Raw genomic sequence first — 15845 nt, 5'->3', positions numbered from 1 at the left:
GCCAACTATAAGCAGATATATTGACATTATATATTTATATTCCTTCAGAATTGAAGGAATCGAAACATAAAAAGGATAAGAAAACATATAATAAAAGAAAGAAAAAAATTAAGGGCTGGTATATAAACATGAACCATGTATTTTTTAAAAGAGAAACAAATAACCTATTTGCTGACTCATCATAAACATGAACCATGGATGCACTGACTCATCATATTCAAGGGGATGTGCCATGGTGCATGCTATTTGCTGATGACATTATTCTAATTGATGAGACACGAGGCGGCGTCAACGAGAGGATAGAGATTTGGAGACATGCTCTTGAGTCTAAAGGTTTCAAGTTGAGCAGGACGAAGACCGAATACCTCGAGTGCAAATTTGGAGTTGAGCCGACGGAAGCGGGAGTTGAAGTGAGGCTTGACTCTCAAGTCATTCCCAAGAGGGGTAGTTTCAAGTACCTTGGATCGGTTATTCAGGGGATCGGGGAGATTGACGAGGATGTCACACACCGTATAGGGGTGGGGTGGATGAAGTGGAGGTTAGCGTCGGGAGTCTTGTGTGACAAGAAAGTGTCACCGTTACTAAAAGGTAAGTTTTATAGAGTAGTGGTTAGGTCTGTCATGTTATATGGAACTAAATGTTGGCCGGTAAAGAACTCACACATCCAGAAGATGAAAGTAGCTGAGATGAGGATGTTGAGGTGGATGTGCGGGCATACAAGGATGGATAAGATTAGGAATGAAGATATTCGAGAGAAGGTGGGCGTGGCCCCCATGGAGGACAAGATGCGGGAAGTAAGACTCAGATGGTTCGGGCACATTCAGAGGAGGAGCAATGATGCACCGGTGAGGAGGTGTGAGCGACTGGCTGTAGTGGGCACGCGGAGAGGTAGAGGGCGACCTAAGAAGTATTGGGGAGAGGTGATCAGACAGGACATGGCGCGACTTAGGATTACGGAGGACATGGCCCTTGACAGGGAATTATGGAGGTCGAGCATTAAAGTTGTAGGTTAGGGGAAAGTTGTGAATATTTCTAAAGCACAATAGAGTGAGACTAGCCAGTTAGGAGTTAGACTAAGAATGTCATTGGTCGGCTATTGATGCAGGGCTTTACCTGCTAGTTTTACTATACCAGCCATCTATTTCGTATTTCGTATTCTGTATTTCATATCTCTTATATTGCTGTTATTTTATTATGCATTTTTATGGCACTAATATATCGGCTCCTGTTGCTTTTTTGAGCCGAGGGTCTCCTGGAAACAGCCTCTCTACCCTTCGGGGTAGGGGTAAGGTCTGCGTACATATTACCCTACCCCATTTGTGGGATTATACTGGGTCGTCGTTGTTGTTGTTGTAAACAAATAACCTAAGGCAACATATATGTTGTGTTCTTTTAATGGCCAAAACACGCAGGCCACCAAAGCACTTTAATTTCTTTGGTTTTTTCTTATTAAAAAAAAAAAGAATTTCCTTTGAGCAAAGTTGGAAAATTGTAGCGTAGAAAATAGCAGCCTTAAAAAATGCCAACATTCCTCTCGTGGCTTGATCATGAAAAGTCTCACTTTAATCATTTTTAGTAGCTTGTTAAAAATGACTAACAACGATCAACTGTATTTAGATGATAGTATTAAAATTGGGCCGATAATCAAGCATTATAAGCTGCCACCCACCCATGTGATTTAGTACCCCATAACATCAGCATACGAGAACTTTCCTCCATACTGCCTCCACGTGTCTCTTTCTTACCTTCACATTCATTTCTAATGTTAATTAAATTATGGTTGTAACTCGTAAACATAATTAGTAATATAGTTCATTTTAATCATGTAACTCTTGGCGTATTCTATGTTTTTCTCAGTTTGCTATTTTGTCCTCGTACAGGGCCCCAGGCAAGGGCTGATGTAGAGTAGCATTGCGGGGTTCATACGAACTCATAGTTTTCGGTGCAGAGCATAAATTTAAATATAAAAAATTATTAAAATTGTTACAAATGGTAGGTCCGAACCCACAAATTTAATAATATAAATTTAATAATATAATAGGTTCAATGCTAAGAGGCTTAAGATTGAACTATAAAACTTAAATTTTGGATCCGAGGCCTTTGCTCCCAGGTTGCTATATAAGAAGCCAAGTCACCCACTTTCTTTCTCTCAATCTCTTCATTTTTATGTGATAAAAAGTGAGAGCCTCTAAAAAGTGAAAGAAAAAAATGATCAAGTTAAGATCAAAGAGGTTATCCAGAAGTAATTCGAAAGTTAGAAGAAGTGGGACTGAGGCAGCAGGGAAAAGTATTGTGGGAAGCAAGAGCATTAATTGTGGTGAAATCAAGTGGGAATTACGTCCAGGAGGTATGCTAGTTCAAAAAAGAGAATGTGACAACATTAATGGTGGAGAAACGATCATCACACTTCGAGTCTCAACTGTTTCTAATTGGCATGACATATCTATCCAACCCACTTCAACTTTTGGTAAGCCTCTTGTTCTGCTCTCTGCACTTGGCCTTGATTAGGAAGGAATAAAGTACGAATTTAAATTTTTAAACGAGATGATCATAAAGTCATATGGTGTTAGTAATATTAACTTTGATGAATCTGTTTGTATAAGTGAGTTCTCTCTTTATGCCAATGGATTTTCATTAAGAAGTGTTAAAATATATAAAAGTAACCATAGGAAAATATTAACGGGAAATCCACCATATAGTATATATGCATATAAAACTAAATATTTATCTACCTATAAAGTATATTTTTCCCACCAAAGAATGTTAGTTTGATAAGGTGGCTCTATCACTGGCTTTGAGCTTCCCTCTCTCTCAATTCAGCTCATCGAGCCACTAACATATTGCTCCTTATGATTATTAGCCTATTGAGTTTAATATATGTCTGTCAGCTCCAGGCTCGCCTTATTGACCCTCCAACTCTCTCTCTCTTTTCTCGAAAAAGAAAAGCCAAAAACAATCAAATATACATGTAAACCTTAAAACCAGAGTTACACGTGCAAAAAGGTTCTACAGAATGTTATATTCATCCAAATACTACATTTACCCTACCTATAATATTAAGATTTTCGGTTAGATATTCAATTGTTTTCACAAACATACAATGCTAATTAATACACCTAAAAAGTAACTACATATATACATGTAATAATTAATGGAAGTTGCCTGCAGCTATACCAATCTTATTGAAACCAAATGCATTTTTGTTGGTTTTTCAGGTGAATTGAAGATGATGCTGTCAATGGTAACTGGTTTGGAACCAAAGGAGCAGAGGCTATTATACAGAGGGAAGGAAAGGGAAGATTATGAACACTTGCACATGGTTGGAGTGAGAGACAAGGACAAAGTGCTGCTATTCCAATTTCCACCTATCAAAGAGAGTCTCCAAGTCATAGGCGGCTCTCCTTATCGCACAATTAGCGTCTAAAACTCCTACTAATTAATTAGTTAATTCACTTCTATATCTATTACGTAAGAGTTTGTGGTGTCTTGCTCTCTTGCTTAATTACTGACTAACCCCTAAATAAGAAAATCTTCATGAATGGAATATAATATGGCGATAATTTAATCTTTTGTCTCCAACTTGGCCAATTCGGAGTAGATAATTTGTTTCTTTGTTGTAGCAGTAAATTTTATAGTTATTGTCTAACTATATTTTTATTGTATGATGGGCATTCACATGGAATAGTAAACAAACATTATCCAATTGGGGACAAGAAGAGTAAAACATTATCTTGTGTTCTAAATATTCAAAATACAACTACTTAACCCGATAACTTAAGGGTTTCCGAAGGATGAATTGAAAAATGACTAGGTTGATTTTGTCTTTACTTTATCTCAATGAATTACACTTTCCTTCCCAATTTACATGACATTGTTTTAATAAGCACCAGAGCTTATCAAAGAAAGATTTTTAAAACTAGTAAATGAGGTTCCTAACAAGTCATATATATTTTTATGGTTTTAAATCGTTTCATTAAGGTAAAACAAAAAATTTTAAGATTAAATTGTTTTTAAATATAAAAAGATATCATTTTTCCGACGGACTAAAAAAGAAAGAGCTACACATATATTGGGATGGGAAGTGATAATTATGCACTAATTCATTACTATTTCAGGTCCAATATTATGTGTTGTTTTGGCATTTTAAATTTGTTCCAAAATATTTTACATTTTAGAAAAAACAAGAGGCATGTATTACTTTTTTCTCTAATTCACCCTTACTGCTCCAACTAATTGAATATTAATTAAGAGAAATGTTTAAAAGAGAGTAATTATTAATTATCATGCTTAAGACCCTTGCAAAAACTCCTAACATGGTTAAATAAAATTCCATGACAAAGAAAGAATGATTATGCATATCCTGAAACTATTCAAAAACATCCATCTATATGGCTTTTTATTATAACTAAACTCGGGAAATCTTACATTCGAAAAAAAGAATCACTCTAATCCCAAACACCATTCAGCTAATCATTCAAACATGTCGATCAATGCATCTTAGTATAGAAATCCAAATCATTAGCCTTAATTAGGTGTTTCAGTAGTAGTCATCATTGGCAGCAGTTGAAACCCCAGGACCAGCAGCAGCAGCAGCAACAGGGGAAGCACCATTTGGTGCACCAGCCTGAGGTGCTGCAGAAATTGTTGACTTAGGTGCAGCTGCATTTGGTGCACTAGCCTCACTGGCGGGTGCGGGGGGAGATGAGGGCTCCACATCAGAAGATGAAACTGGGCTCGAGGCTTCTGGAGCTTGAGACGCAGAAGGGGTAATGGAAATGGAATCTGCTGATGGAATGCTAGCTGCTTCAGGGGATGAAGCAGGGGAAATGGCTTGTGCCAATCCTGCAACAAGGGCAACGAAGACGAGAGCCAATGCAATTACTGGGCGTGCCATTTTTTCTTTTGTTTCTTGATTTGTTTTTTGAGTTTTGGGTTTTATTGATAGGGAGTTATTTGATTCTTTATTATAAGTACTTCTCTTTATGATCAGAGAAATACTTCGGTGGCTAAAGAATGAATTAAACAGAGTGGTAAAGGTGGCTTTTATAGGGTGGTGAAAGGTGTCTAAGAGCGGACATGGCGGGGATGAATGGACAAAAAAATATTTGACAGGTAAAACAGAAAACAAAGGATGGCTCATGATGATCATGTTTGTTCGAGAATGAAGGAGAAGGTAGACCGACTACCATGCTATTTTGCTTGATTTCTACCACAACATCTTAGGTTGTCTTCTTTAACCATTACCTTTACATATGAATTATTCATACCATTAAGAAATATGTCCCCCTCTTTAATTGGCATTTTCCATCAATCGGGAGCTAAATTTCAAGCATAATTACTCCATTCATTTTATTTTTTATGATGGTATTTGATTGAACAAAGAATTTAGAAGGTATCTTGTACTTGAAAATTGAATTAAACGAAAGTGAAAACTAACTTGATTTGATTTGATTTGATTCGAGTTCATGTTAAAGAATGACATTTGATTCAAACAGTTATTAAAAGAAAAAAAATGAACGAATCAATGAATTTTTTGTTCTTCCTTTTTCGGTAATGAATGGTACTCGCATGGAATATAAAGGTTATGTCATTAGTCTAGAGAAATCATGTGTAACATATATTTTTGTGCTTAATCACAATAACATTTACACCAATCTCCAAATACATATTGCGTTGATTCTAAGGTTTGCCGTGCTATAAGAAATATGAATAAATGTTTGGAATTTCTTCCGAGTGGGAATGAATAAAGCTATCTATGATTGATCACTTAAGAAATTAAAAGCAACGAGTTGAGCTAATAATTTTCCTTTATGTTACTTTGCTATTATTTAGAAGCCGGACTTGTGGTGTAAGAACATTGGGATTTCAAAAAAATTAAGGGTAATAGGTAATTCTTCATGTCTTCTCAAAGGGACACACGTGTGCTACTATTATTTGAGCAAAATCACGTGTACTGCACTTACATTCAATTATAGTCTATAGTACTACTTCACATCTCACTATTTCTCTCTCATTTAAAAGATTATCTCTGTTTGTATCTCAACTTTCTTCTACTCTTTTTCTGTTCTTCAATCTTTTAAATTGTGAAATTGTTTGATTGATTGGTTTGTGGTTGCTTATGGCGTTAACTCTATTGTACTTGTGATTTTTGGTAGATTCTACTTCATTTTCCTTCTTTCTTTGTTGCACCCATTTCTTGATGATGTGATTTGATAGATCCAATTTGGTTTTCTTCATATTTTAGATTACTCTATTAAATTTCTTACATGCAGGATAGTGAATTGTATCTCTTTTGCTCACGATTTTTCGAAACAAATACTTGGTGCATATGTCAGAATACATATTTGTTTCTGATTTATGGCTAAGAAATTAGCAAATTTTGATTGAGATGACTTTTAAGGGAGTAGTCCTTGTCAATAACTACTATTTTTAGGTGCAGCATTTCAATTTTGGCTTTATTCTGGGAAAATTTAAGTCCTGCTGTCAGTTCCTATACCCACAAGTCTGCTAAATTATTATTTTTATCTTTAATGGTGTTTGAAACAACAGACAAACTTTAGTCACTCCTATCGGGTCCGAATATGAAAGGACTCTTTTTTGTCCACATAAGAGATGTTACTACATGAATAGAACAAAGGTTAGATAAGTGGATCTGTTGATGCTATGTGATTGAGAGTTTGTTGGTGAAGTTCATGAGATATTTGTAGTTCGACTAACTCTAGTTTGAGGAAGAATATAGTGTAGTTTGCAATGACAATAAATTTAGACTTGATATTTATGGTAGATTTTTTATGACTTAAATATGTATGTCAGCTTTTTCTAACTATAAATTATTTTACGTAAAAAATATAATTTCACCATAAACTAAAGAAATTATTTTATTGGAATATTTTCTATTGTCATTTGTTTTATTTATATGTGCAACGTGTAGACTGATTTTGTCTGAAAAAAATATTGCATTGAATGTCATTTGGCATCTCAATATGCTTTGGTCTAAAGCAAGTAACATACATGATAAATTTGTTACTTTAAACTTTTATTTCCTACCAATTACTTATTGATCTAAAAACATGTCAAGTGTGTCTTATCAAGTATTCTTTCTATTTTTTTCATCTATCTACACTAAAATCTTCAGCTATATTCACCCAAATTCATCAAATAAAAGCATTTCGATGTACGATTTAATAGAGATATCAACTATTTTGTAGTACTTTTAGTGTTACTGCACTTTAGATGCATCGTGAGCTAAAAGCCTAATTTAACAGTTAGTGTCTGCTTCGTTAACCTTTTAATTCGCAAAGGTAATGGGAAGTTACATTGTGCTCCACCATTGTAGCCTATAACATTTGTTTTTGGAGACGTAGTATTACTAATTAACCAGTGTGATTGGATTGTTAGCAGAGAATTGTTTTTTAAAAAAAAAATTAGGTTTCTTATATTCTTTGCTGCATTTACCAGTATGTCGCTTATGGTACTTTCTGTTTTATGCCTTTGACTGATATTCAAATTGGGCCTCCTGTTTCGAGTTAATACAGTAAAAATAGCACGGTATAGCCAGTTTTCGGATTGGTCATTCAAAAATAGCCAACGTTTACGAAGTTAATTAAAAATAGTCACTATTTTGCTGCAACAGAGACTGGTCCAGTATAATATACTGGAGTTCGGTGCACCTGTGTATGAACTCCAGCATATTATGCTGGACCGGTATACTTTGCTGACTCCAGTATAATATACTGGAGACTGGAGCACCGGTGCTCCAAACTCCAGTATATTATACTGGACAATTATACTTGCTGGAACTCCAGTATATTATGTTGGAGTTCTAGTGTACTTATGCTGGAACTCCATCATATTATGCTGGAGTTCCAGCATACTTATCCTGGAACTCCAGTCTAATATACTTACGTATTTTCCGGGTTTTGCTATCTACTATATAATATGATAGCAAATGTGTTCTCTGCAATTTCGTCATGTATATGATTACTGATCTAGATATTTTAGGATGATAACATATTTATTCTTTCATCAAAAAGGAATTTTTAAAGTTTTTTAATTCTTTAGATGCTTTCTATCAATAATGCATGCGCAAAAATATTAACAAATAATCTTTTTGTTTTTTGTATACTAGTTTCTCGTCACGTGTGTTGCACGTGTATGCCTAGTTATGTACATAGTACGCAATTTAGTAAATTAATACCAATATTATTAGAGCATAGTTTTTGGAGGGGTTGCTCTAATGGTAAGCAACTTCCACTTCCAACCAAGAGATTGTGAGTTCGAGTCTCCCCAAGAGCAAGGTGGAAAATTCTTGGAGGGAAGAATGTCGGGGATCTATTTGGAAACTGTCTCTTTACCCCAGGGTAGGGGTAAGGTCTGCGTACACACTACCCTCCCCAGACCCCACTAAGTGGGATTATACTGGGTTGTTGTTGTTGTTGATTATTAGAGCATAGTTTTGAGTAAATATTTAAACTTAAGAAAAAGACTAAATAATTATACATGAAAAGATAAAATACAAGTTTATGTGGATATGAAATAGTATAATAGATTCAAATTTCGCTCCTTAAGTAAATATTGAGCTATTATGGAGCATGAATGTTGATTACTTTTCTCGAATATAATCGTCTATCTGTACAATCAATTAAACAAATTCTTCTCGTGAATAACAATAGCCTAATGATTGTAGAAACGCATTAAGAGTTAACAAATCGATGTATGCATGGTTATTCTCTTAACAATATTTATGCTATGAAATATATGGAAAAAAAGAACTTTTCCAAACGGCCAAGTAGTTTCATTAAAATTAGTTATTAATGAAAGAACACAACTATCTAGAGAGTCTCATAATCTCAAAACATATCAACTTTCACGTATAGATATATCCTCCTAAATAATATACTCCTACACATATTATTTAGTAAATTCCACATGATTTTATGCATGATACATAGAGATTTGCCTTTTTGGCAAAACAATAACACTTTAACATTCACAAGTATGTTATTTCTAATCATAACATGTAAGCATATTATAGTTTGTGATCATCATTTTAATGAAATGTCTATCGTATCGTTTATATAAGTTAGTGTGGGAGTATTTTAAAAATTCTAAATAGCCATGTGTTCTTTTAATTTACAAGTGGTCATGAATATCTACCATGTGACCTTTTGCATGAAGATATATGGCCAAATGGCAAAGCCATAAACAAGTGGTAGAGGAGACATAACACTTGTCTCTTTACATGGAATGTTTTTGACAAGTAGATCTTCTTACACAATTTTATAACTATAAATATCCACTTCTTATACCATCCGAACACACCAACAAATACTTTGCTCTCTCATGATTGCTAATGATTAGTAATCATCACTACAAGCCTTCTCTTTTTTCAATTACGTATAGCATTTTGTGCGTTCCAATTTCTTTTATAACCTGTGTTTATTTCCTCATTCCAAACTTGCTAATATTTTTGATCATTCATGTATCCTATAAATAAATTAGAGATGGGCTCGTTTAATCATGGGAAAACATTTCACATTGCTGAAATAGTTTCTTAGGACAGTGTTCAGCACGACTCAAATCAATCTGTGTATCCTCTTACAAATAATATTGAAGCAGTATTATTATTGTTCTTTTTCGGTGTCATTTTCCTACAATCTAAGAAACTATGGCAAGTAATACTACTGCCGAAATTTTTTATGGTGCTACCAATTTTGATGTTTTCTCTGCTGCTACTGTTCCAGTTATCCTGCCAGATATCCATGGTGTTGCAAATACGTTATTGCATCCACAACTTTGGCAAACACTAATGTCAAAATACAGGTATGTGAATAGACATGATTACATATCCAATGCTAATATTAAAACCTTTAAGAAAAATGCACCTCAATGCGATAGAAGAGTTGGGATAAATGATAGTCTCACTAAGTCAAAATTAAATTTGACTAAAGAGAATAATATAATTGTTGCGGTCATTTCCCAAATAAATAATGTGGCCAATGTGAGAAATTGGGCGATAGACTCTGGTGCTACTAGGCACATTTGTGGAGACAAGAATAAATTTTTGTCTTACACCCAAATTGAGGAAGGAGAAGAATTTATTTATCTTGGTGACTCAAGAACAGCTCGTGTTCTTGGGAAAGGAAAAATTCTTCTCAAACTCACATCTGGTAAAACTCTAGCATTGAGTGATGTATTACATGTTCCTAATATCCTAACCAATTTGGTTTCTATGGGGTTATTACGAAAAGTTAGAGTAAAGATTTCATTTGAAAATAATGAGGTCGAATTGACCAAAAATAAATTTTTTGTGGGCAATGGATATTGTAATCATGATTTATTTGTGCTAAATATTTCTGATACTAGCAAAGAAAATGTATCTTCTTCTGCTTATATGGTTGAGTCAATTTCTTTGTGGCATGCTAGACTAGGACATGGTAATGTAGCGTATATAAAGAAAATGCAGTCGCTAGGATTAATATCTGATTTAAACACAAATAATATTAGCAAGTGTGAAATATGTGTTGAAACTAAAAGTACTAGAAAGACTTGTTTTTCTGTAAATAGAGAAACTGAATTGTTATCCTTGATTTACACTGATTTAGGAGATTTAAAGCAAACTATGACTAGAGGTGGTTAAAGATATTATGTGACTTTTATTGATGATTTTTTAGATATACTAAGTTGTATTTGCTTAGAAATAAAGATGATGCTTTTAATGCTTTTATTTCTTATAAAACTGAGGTTGAAAATCAACTTAGTAGAAAAATCAAGAGAATCAGATCTGACAGAGGTGGAGAATTGTAACGACCCAAATTTTCGTTTTAAGAATTTACGTCTCGTTCAATGGCTTAAGACCCCGAGAAACTTCGTAATTCACATTATGACCCGCATGTATGGTCTAGTTTGGTTTTCGTAAGATTCGGAGTCAAATTTAAAGAAAAACAAAATCTTATTTTTGAAGCTCAAATGAAAAGAGTTGACCAGAGAGTTAACTTTTGAATAAAAGACCACGATATGGAATTTTAATGATGTCAATAGCTTCGTATTATGATTTCGGACTTAGATGTATGTCCGAATTTGGATTTGAAAGTCCATAGGATAATTCGGCGTATTTTGGCGAAATAAAAAAGTTGACGTGTTCAAATTATATTATTTTATATGTGGAAGAGGTCTATTACCATGATGGATACCAATTGGATATGATAGCAATTGTACGAGGCATACAATAAGATATATGGGGTCTAAGGAAAGTCCTAAGTTTAAGCCAAGTTGGAAAATTTCATAATAGATTAAAGTTGTAAATGAGTACGCACAAGAACTCACTTGAGACGAGCATATCTACATATTTATAAAGAGTTGTGTGATGCACAACCTATCAAATTAAAGCTCTATGAGTCTAGTTTCCAATGCATTAAACCGTTTGTCATTTGGAGGTATATACAGAACGTTATGACCATTTTACTGTACATGTATCATATGCGCAGCCAGGTGCGCGGCCTGAGCGCGACCGCGCATATTCAGATGTTTCTGCCTCGTGACCGCGGCCTTAGCGCGGGCGCCCTAGTAGAATACCCCTAAATACACCTAAGGACGGTAAAAGAGAGGATTTAAGTCATTTTTCAAGACTAGGGCATCCTCTCCATCACCCATTCCGTCAAGGCTCCAATTACACACCTAAGGTGAGTTTTTAAGTGTGTTTTATGGTGATTTCACTTCTCAATCACTAGTTACAACATGGTTTTGATTGAATTTCATAGGATTTATTCAAAATCTCAAAAACACCCCAAAGTTGTCTTTCAAGATTTGGTCTATAAGAGGTAATCTTTCACCCTTAGACTTACATATATGGAGTTATTATGGAATTATGAGTATGAATCAAGTATTGGAACTTATGGTATGGTGATTGGAAGCCATAAAATCCCAATTTAAATACATGATCATGGTAGGGATTTAAAGGTGATTATTTGATGGAATTTTGTTGGTTGGGTGTGAATGGTTGATCACACATGTGATGTTAGGAGTATAAATTATTAAAGAATAATGGGGGGATGAATTGTTGGTAAATTGTAGTAGTTGGATGAACTAATTCTATGGTTAAAAGATGTAGTCAAATGTGCACACATAGTGTTTGATAAAATGCCTAAATGAGGTAAACTCACGAATATCCTCCTAATTGTGGTTCACTTTTGGATGATTCTAAATAGATTGAAGTTGCTAGAATTTCCGAAACATAGTAGTAAGGTAAGAAAAGCTCAAAAAAGATTGGAGTCGTCCGGAGGTCGTTTCGCGAAAGAATGCTATTTTGGAATATCGGGCTAACTCCGTTAAGGTAAGTATTTTGCCTAACATTGTATAGGAGACTACCCCTTAGGATTTTGAGTCCCCTATGCTAATTGTAGTCCGTGCATGCGAGGTGACGAGCGTGTGCTCGGTCTTATTTGTGAGAGAATTGCCCTTTAAGATTCTTAGGTCCTTATGTTCCTTCTGTGGGAAGTATTCAGTTATGATTAAGTTACCTAATTGCATAATTTACCTCTATTTGCTCCATGCAATGTTGTTAGCCTTCCTCTAATTCTTACATGTTATTTGGCCTTATTTGTCTTAATTGAAGTAATTGTTCTCCTTATTGTTTTGTTATCTCCTAATTAGAAATTCCTCTATGACCCCGTGTTGTGACGACCCGGCCGGTCGTCTTAAGAATTTACGCCCCTATCCCCTATTAACTACTTTCCCCGAGTCTATTTCTACTATTTTAATTTGTCGGGATATTCGATTTTAAGTTTCAGAGAGTATTGGGACACTTAGTCCCTAAATGAGAGCTTAAGTGTTGGAAAGTTGACCGTAGTTGGAACAGTGTGAAGACAGCCTCAGAATAGAAATCTGATGGTTCTGTTAGCTCCGTTGGGTGATTTTGGGGTTAGGAGCATGTTCGGATTGTGTTTTGGAGGTCCGTAGCTAATTTAGGCTTGAAATGCCGAAAGTTGAATTTTGGAAGTTTCCGGTTCGATAGTGAGATTTTGATCCAATGGTCAGAATGGAATTCCAAGAGTTTCAACAGTTCCGTTGTGTCATTCGGGATGTGTGTGCGAAATTTCAGGTCATTCGGACGAGGTTTGATAGACTTTTTTATCGACAACGTATTTTGAGAAATTTGGAGTTCTTAGGCTTAAATCCATGGTTAACTCGAGGTTTCGATGTTGTTTTAGGTGTTTTGAGGATTGGTACAAGTTTGAATAAGGTTTTAGGATATGTGGATGCCTTTGGTTGAGGTCTCGGGGGCCTCGGGGTGATTTCGGATGGTTAACGAGAAGTTGAGGAAATGTTGCAGCTGCTATATTTTTTGCTGCTTCTGGTATTTTTGCATCTGCGTTTAGGGACCATAGATGTGGTGCCGCAGAAGCGGCTAAGGATATCGCAGAAGCGAATTTTGGTCCTTTCTTCAGGTTACGCAGATGCGGAAGGAATACCGCAGAAGCGGTAGCGTATCTGCTAAAGGGTGATCGTAGATGCGGTTTCTGGTCATTTAATGAAAGTCGCAGATACAACGTAGTTTCCGCAGAAGCGGGACAGCATCAGGGCCGCAAATGCGGAAATCGGTGGGCAGAACATATAAATAGTTGTCTTCGCGAATTTGAGGGATTCTCTCACCATTTTCATCCGGGTTTGAAGCTTTTGAGAGAAACTTTTGAGGAAAACAAAAGGGAATCACTTGGAGGTAACGTCCTTGACTTCATAACTCATTTTTATGTGATTAAAGACCTAATTAGTGGTGAGAAATTTGGGGAAAATGGGTAATTAGGGCTTGAGTTTAAGAAGCCTTTAGTTAAGTATTTGAGGGGTCATTTGGACTCCGATTTCAATGTTCTTATGATGGATAGACTCGTGAGAGTACGAGGTCTCTGAAAATATAAATTTCACCCGATTCCGAGATGTGGGCCCGAGGGGTATTTTGGTCATTTTACATAATTTCACGTATTAGCTTAGAATTTAATTGTAGAATCAGTTACTTGAAGTATTATTTACATTATGCAATTGAATTGAATAGATTTGGGCCATTTAGAGTCGAGTACTCATGGCAAGAGCATGGTTTCAGGTTGACTTTGAGCCGGTTCGAGGTAAGTGTCTTGTCTAACATTGTGTGGGGGACCTTTCCCCTTAGGACATGATATACTTGGTAATTGAATTGCCTTGTACGTGAGGTGACGAGTGCGTACTTGAGCTAATTGTTGAAAATTCGGTTTTACTTTAAGTATTTCAATTGAGTTCCTTTTTTCTGCTTTATTCTACTTGCGAATTTAGCCTGTTGTAGTTTAGAAGAGCATGTTTAGTTGATTTAATTGTCTATTTGCTTAAATTGCCTTAATTGCATTACGTGAAGCATGTTAGGCTAGAATTAACTGTTTACTTGGTACGAAATTTGCATTTAATTGAGTGTTGCTTCTATGTGTTTTTAATTTAGGACTACGGGACGGCATCCCGGGAGATCCCCAGTACGTATTTTTGATCTGGATTGAGGTGCGGGATACCAAGAGATCCCTGGCACGTATCTTAAGGATACCAAGAGATCCTCGAGATACCAAGAGATCCCTAGCATATATTGAGGATACCAAGAGATCCTCGGGATACCAAGAGATCCCTAGCATATATTGAGAATGCCGAGAGACTCTTGGGATACCAAGAGATCCCTAGCATATATTGAGGATACCGAGAGATTCTCGGGATACCAAGAGATCCTTGGCATATATTGAGGGTACTAAGACATCCTCGGGATACTGTGAGATCACCGGTTACTTCCTTGTGATTTGCCTTTATCTCTGTTTCCGTTACTGTACTCTTATTATCCTGTGTAGATTCTTACTATAGATTCTCAATTTTACTTCTTATCTTATCCTGTTATCTTTATATTTATTTAATCTCAGTAGGGCCCTAATCTTCCTCGTCACTACCCAACCAAGGTTAGGCTTGGCACTTACTGAGTACCGCTGTGGTGTACTCATGCCCCTTCTGCGCAGATCCAGGTACTGCTACTCAAGCCTACCATCCTTGAGAGAGGCGACTGCTTAGAGACTTCGAGGTATATTTTTCGCGTCCACAGACCGAGAAGTCCCTTTATATTCATGCTTTTAGTATTTAACCTTTCTGTACTTCTATTCTTATTAGACAAAAATTCCCGAGTTAGAGCTATGTAGTATTTCTTTTTCTTAGCTTGTGATTCGTGGATTTCCGGGTCTTGAATTTAGATATGGTTTTGAGATCTATATAGATATGGTGTATGCCGAGTGCCACATTTAACATTGTTATTGCCTTATTTCTATTTTTAATTTGTATTACTTCTGCAAATTTTGATTTTCTTCCGCAATTTAGGCTTACCTAGTCGTAGAGACTAGGTGCCGTCACGATGGTTCATGGAGGGTGAACCGGGGTCGTGACAAGTTGGTATCAGAGCTCTAGGTTCATAGGAGTCATGGATCACAAGCCAGATTATTAGAGTCTCGCTGATCGGTATGGAGACGTCTGTACTTATCTACGAGAGGCTATGTAACTGTTAGGAAAATTCTACTTCATTTGACTTTCTTGTCGTGCGATATTTTGACATCACAATTATAAACTTATGTCTTCTATTCTCTCACAGATGGTGATGACACATGCTACTTGAGATGATCAGGCACCTACGCCCCCTACTGTAGTCGTCAGAGGCCGAGGACGCGCACTTGGTGCAGCCAGGGCACCTACGCAAGCTGCCGCCAAGGTACCACCAGCGGATCCAGCCTGAGTCCAGGCACCTGACATGCCTATTGCTACTACTACTCCAGCTCTTCAGGAGACTTTCGCATAGTTCATGA

General features: G+C 36.0%; 1 protein-coding gene across 1 annotated transcript; it reads left to right on the top strand.

The window, feature by feature from the left end:
• The first annotated feature begins 2143 nt into the window (after positions 1 to 2143).
• LOC107827129 (BAG family molecular chaperone regulator 2-like) lies at positions 2144 to 3678 on the top strand. The gene is made up of 2 exons (XM_016654202.2): positions 2144 to 2467; positions 3216 to 3678. Exons 1-2 carry the CDS (start codon positions 2209 to 2211, stop codon positions 3422 to 3424), a joined length of 468 nt encoding a protein of 155 aa, XP_016509688.1. The 5' UTR covers positions 2144 to 2208; the 3' UTR covers positions 3425 to 3678.
• Positions 3679 to 15845: the final 12167 nt, after the last annotated feature.

Source organism: Nicotiana tabacum, chromosome 3 (assembly GCF_000715075.1).
Source record: "Nicotiana tabacum cultivar K326 chromosome 3, ASM71507v2, whole genome shotgun sequence".
Classification (NCBI taxonomy): Eukaryota; Viridiplantae; Streptophyta; class Magnoliopsida; order Solanales; family Solanaceae; genus Nicotiana; species Nicotiana tabacum.
The sequence above is the reverse complement of the archived record's forward strand: the minus strand, read 5'-3'. Positions and strand labels throughout refer to the sequence as shown.

Bases quoted from the DNA above. Each gene is read 5' to 3' on its own strand.
- LOC107827129 (XM_016654202.2), top strand. From the start codon at position 2,209: ATGATCAAGTTAAGATCAAAGAGGTTATCCAGAAGTAATTCGAAAGTT. The intron at 2,468-3,215 runs GTAAGCCTCTTG...TTGGTTTTTCAG, and splicing joins CCAACCCACTTCAACTTTTG to GTGAATTGAAGATGATGCTG.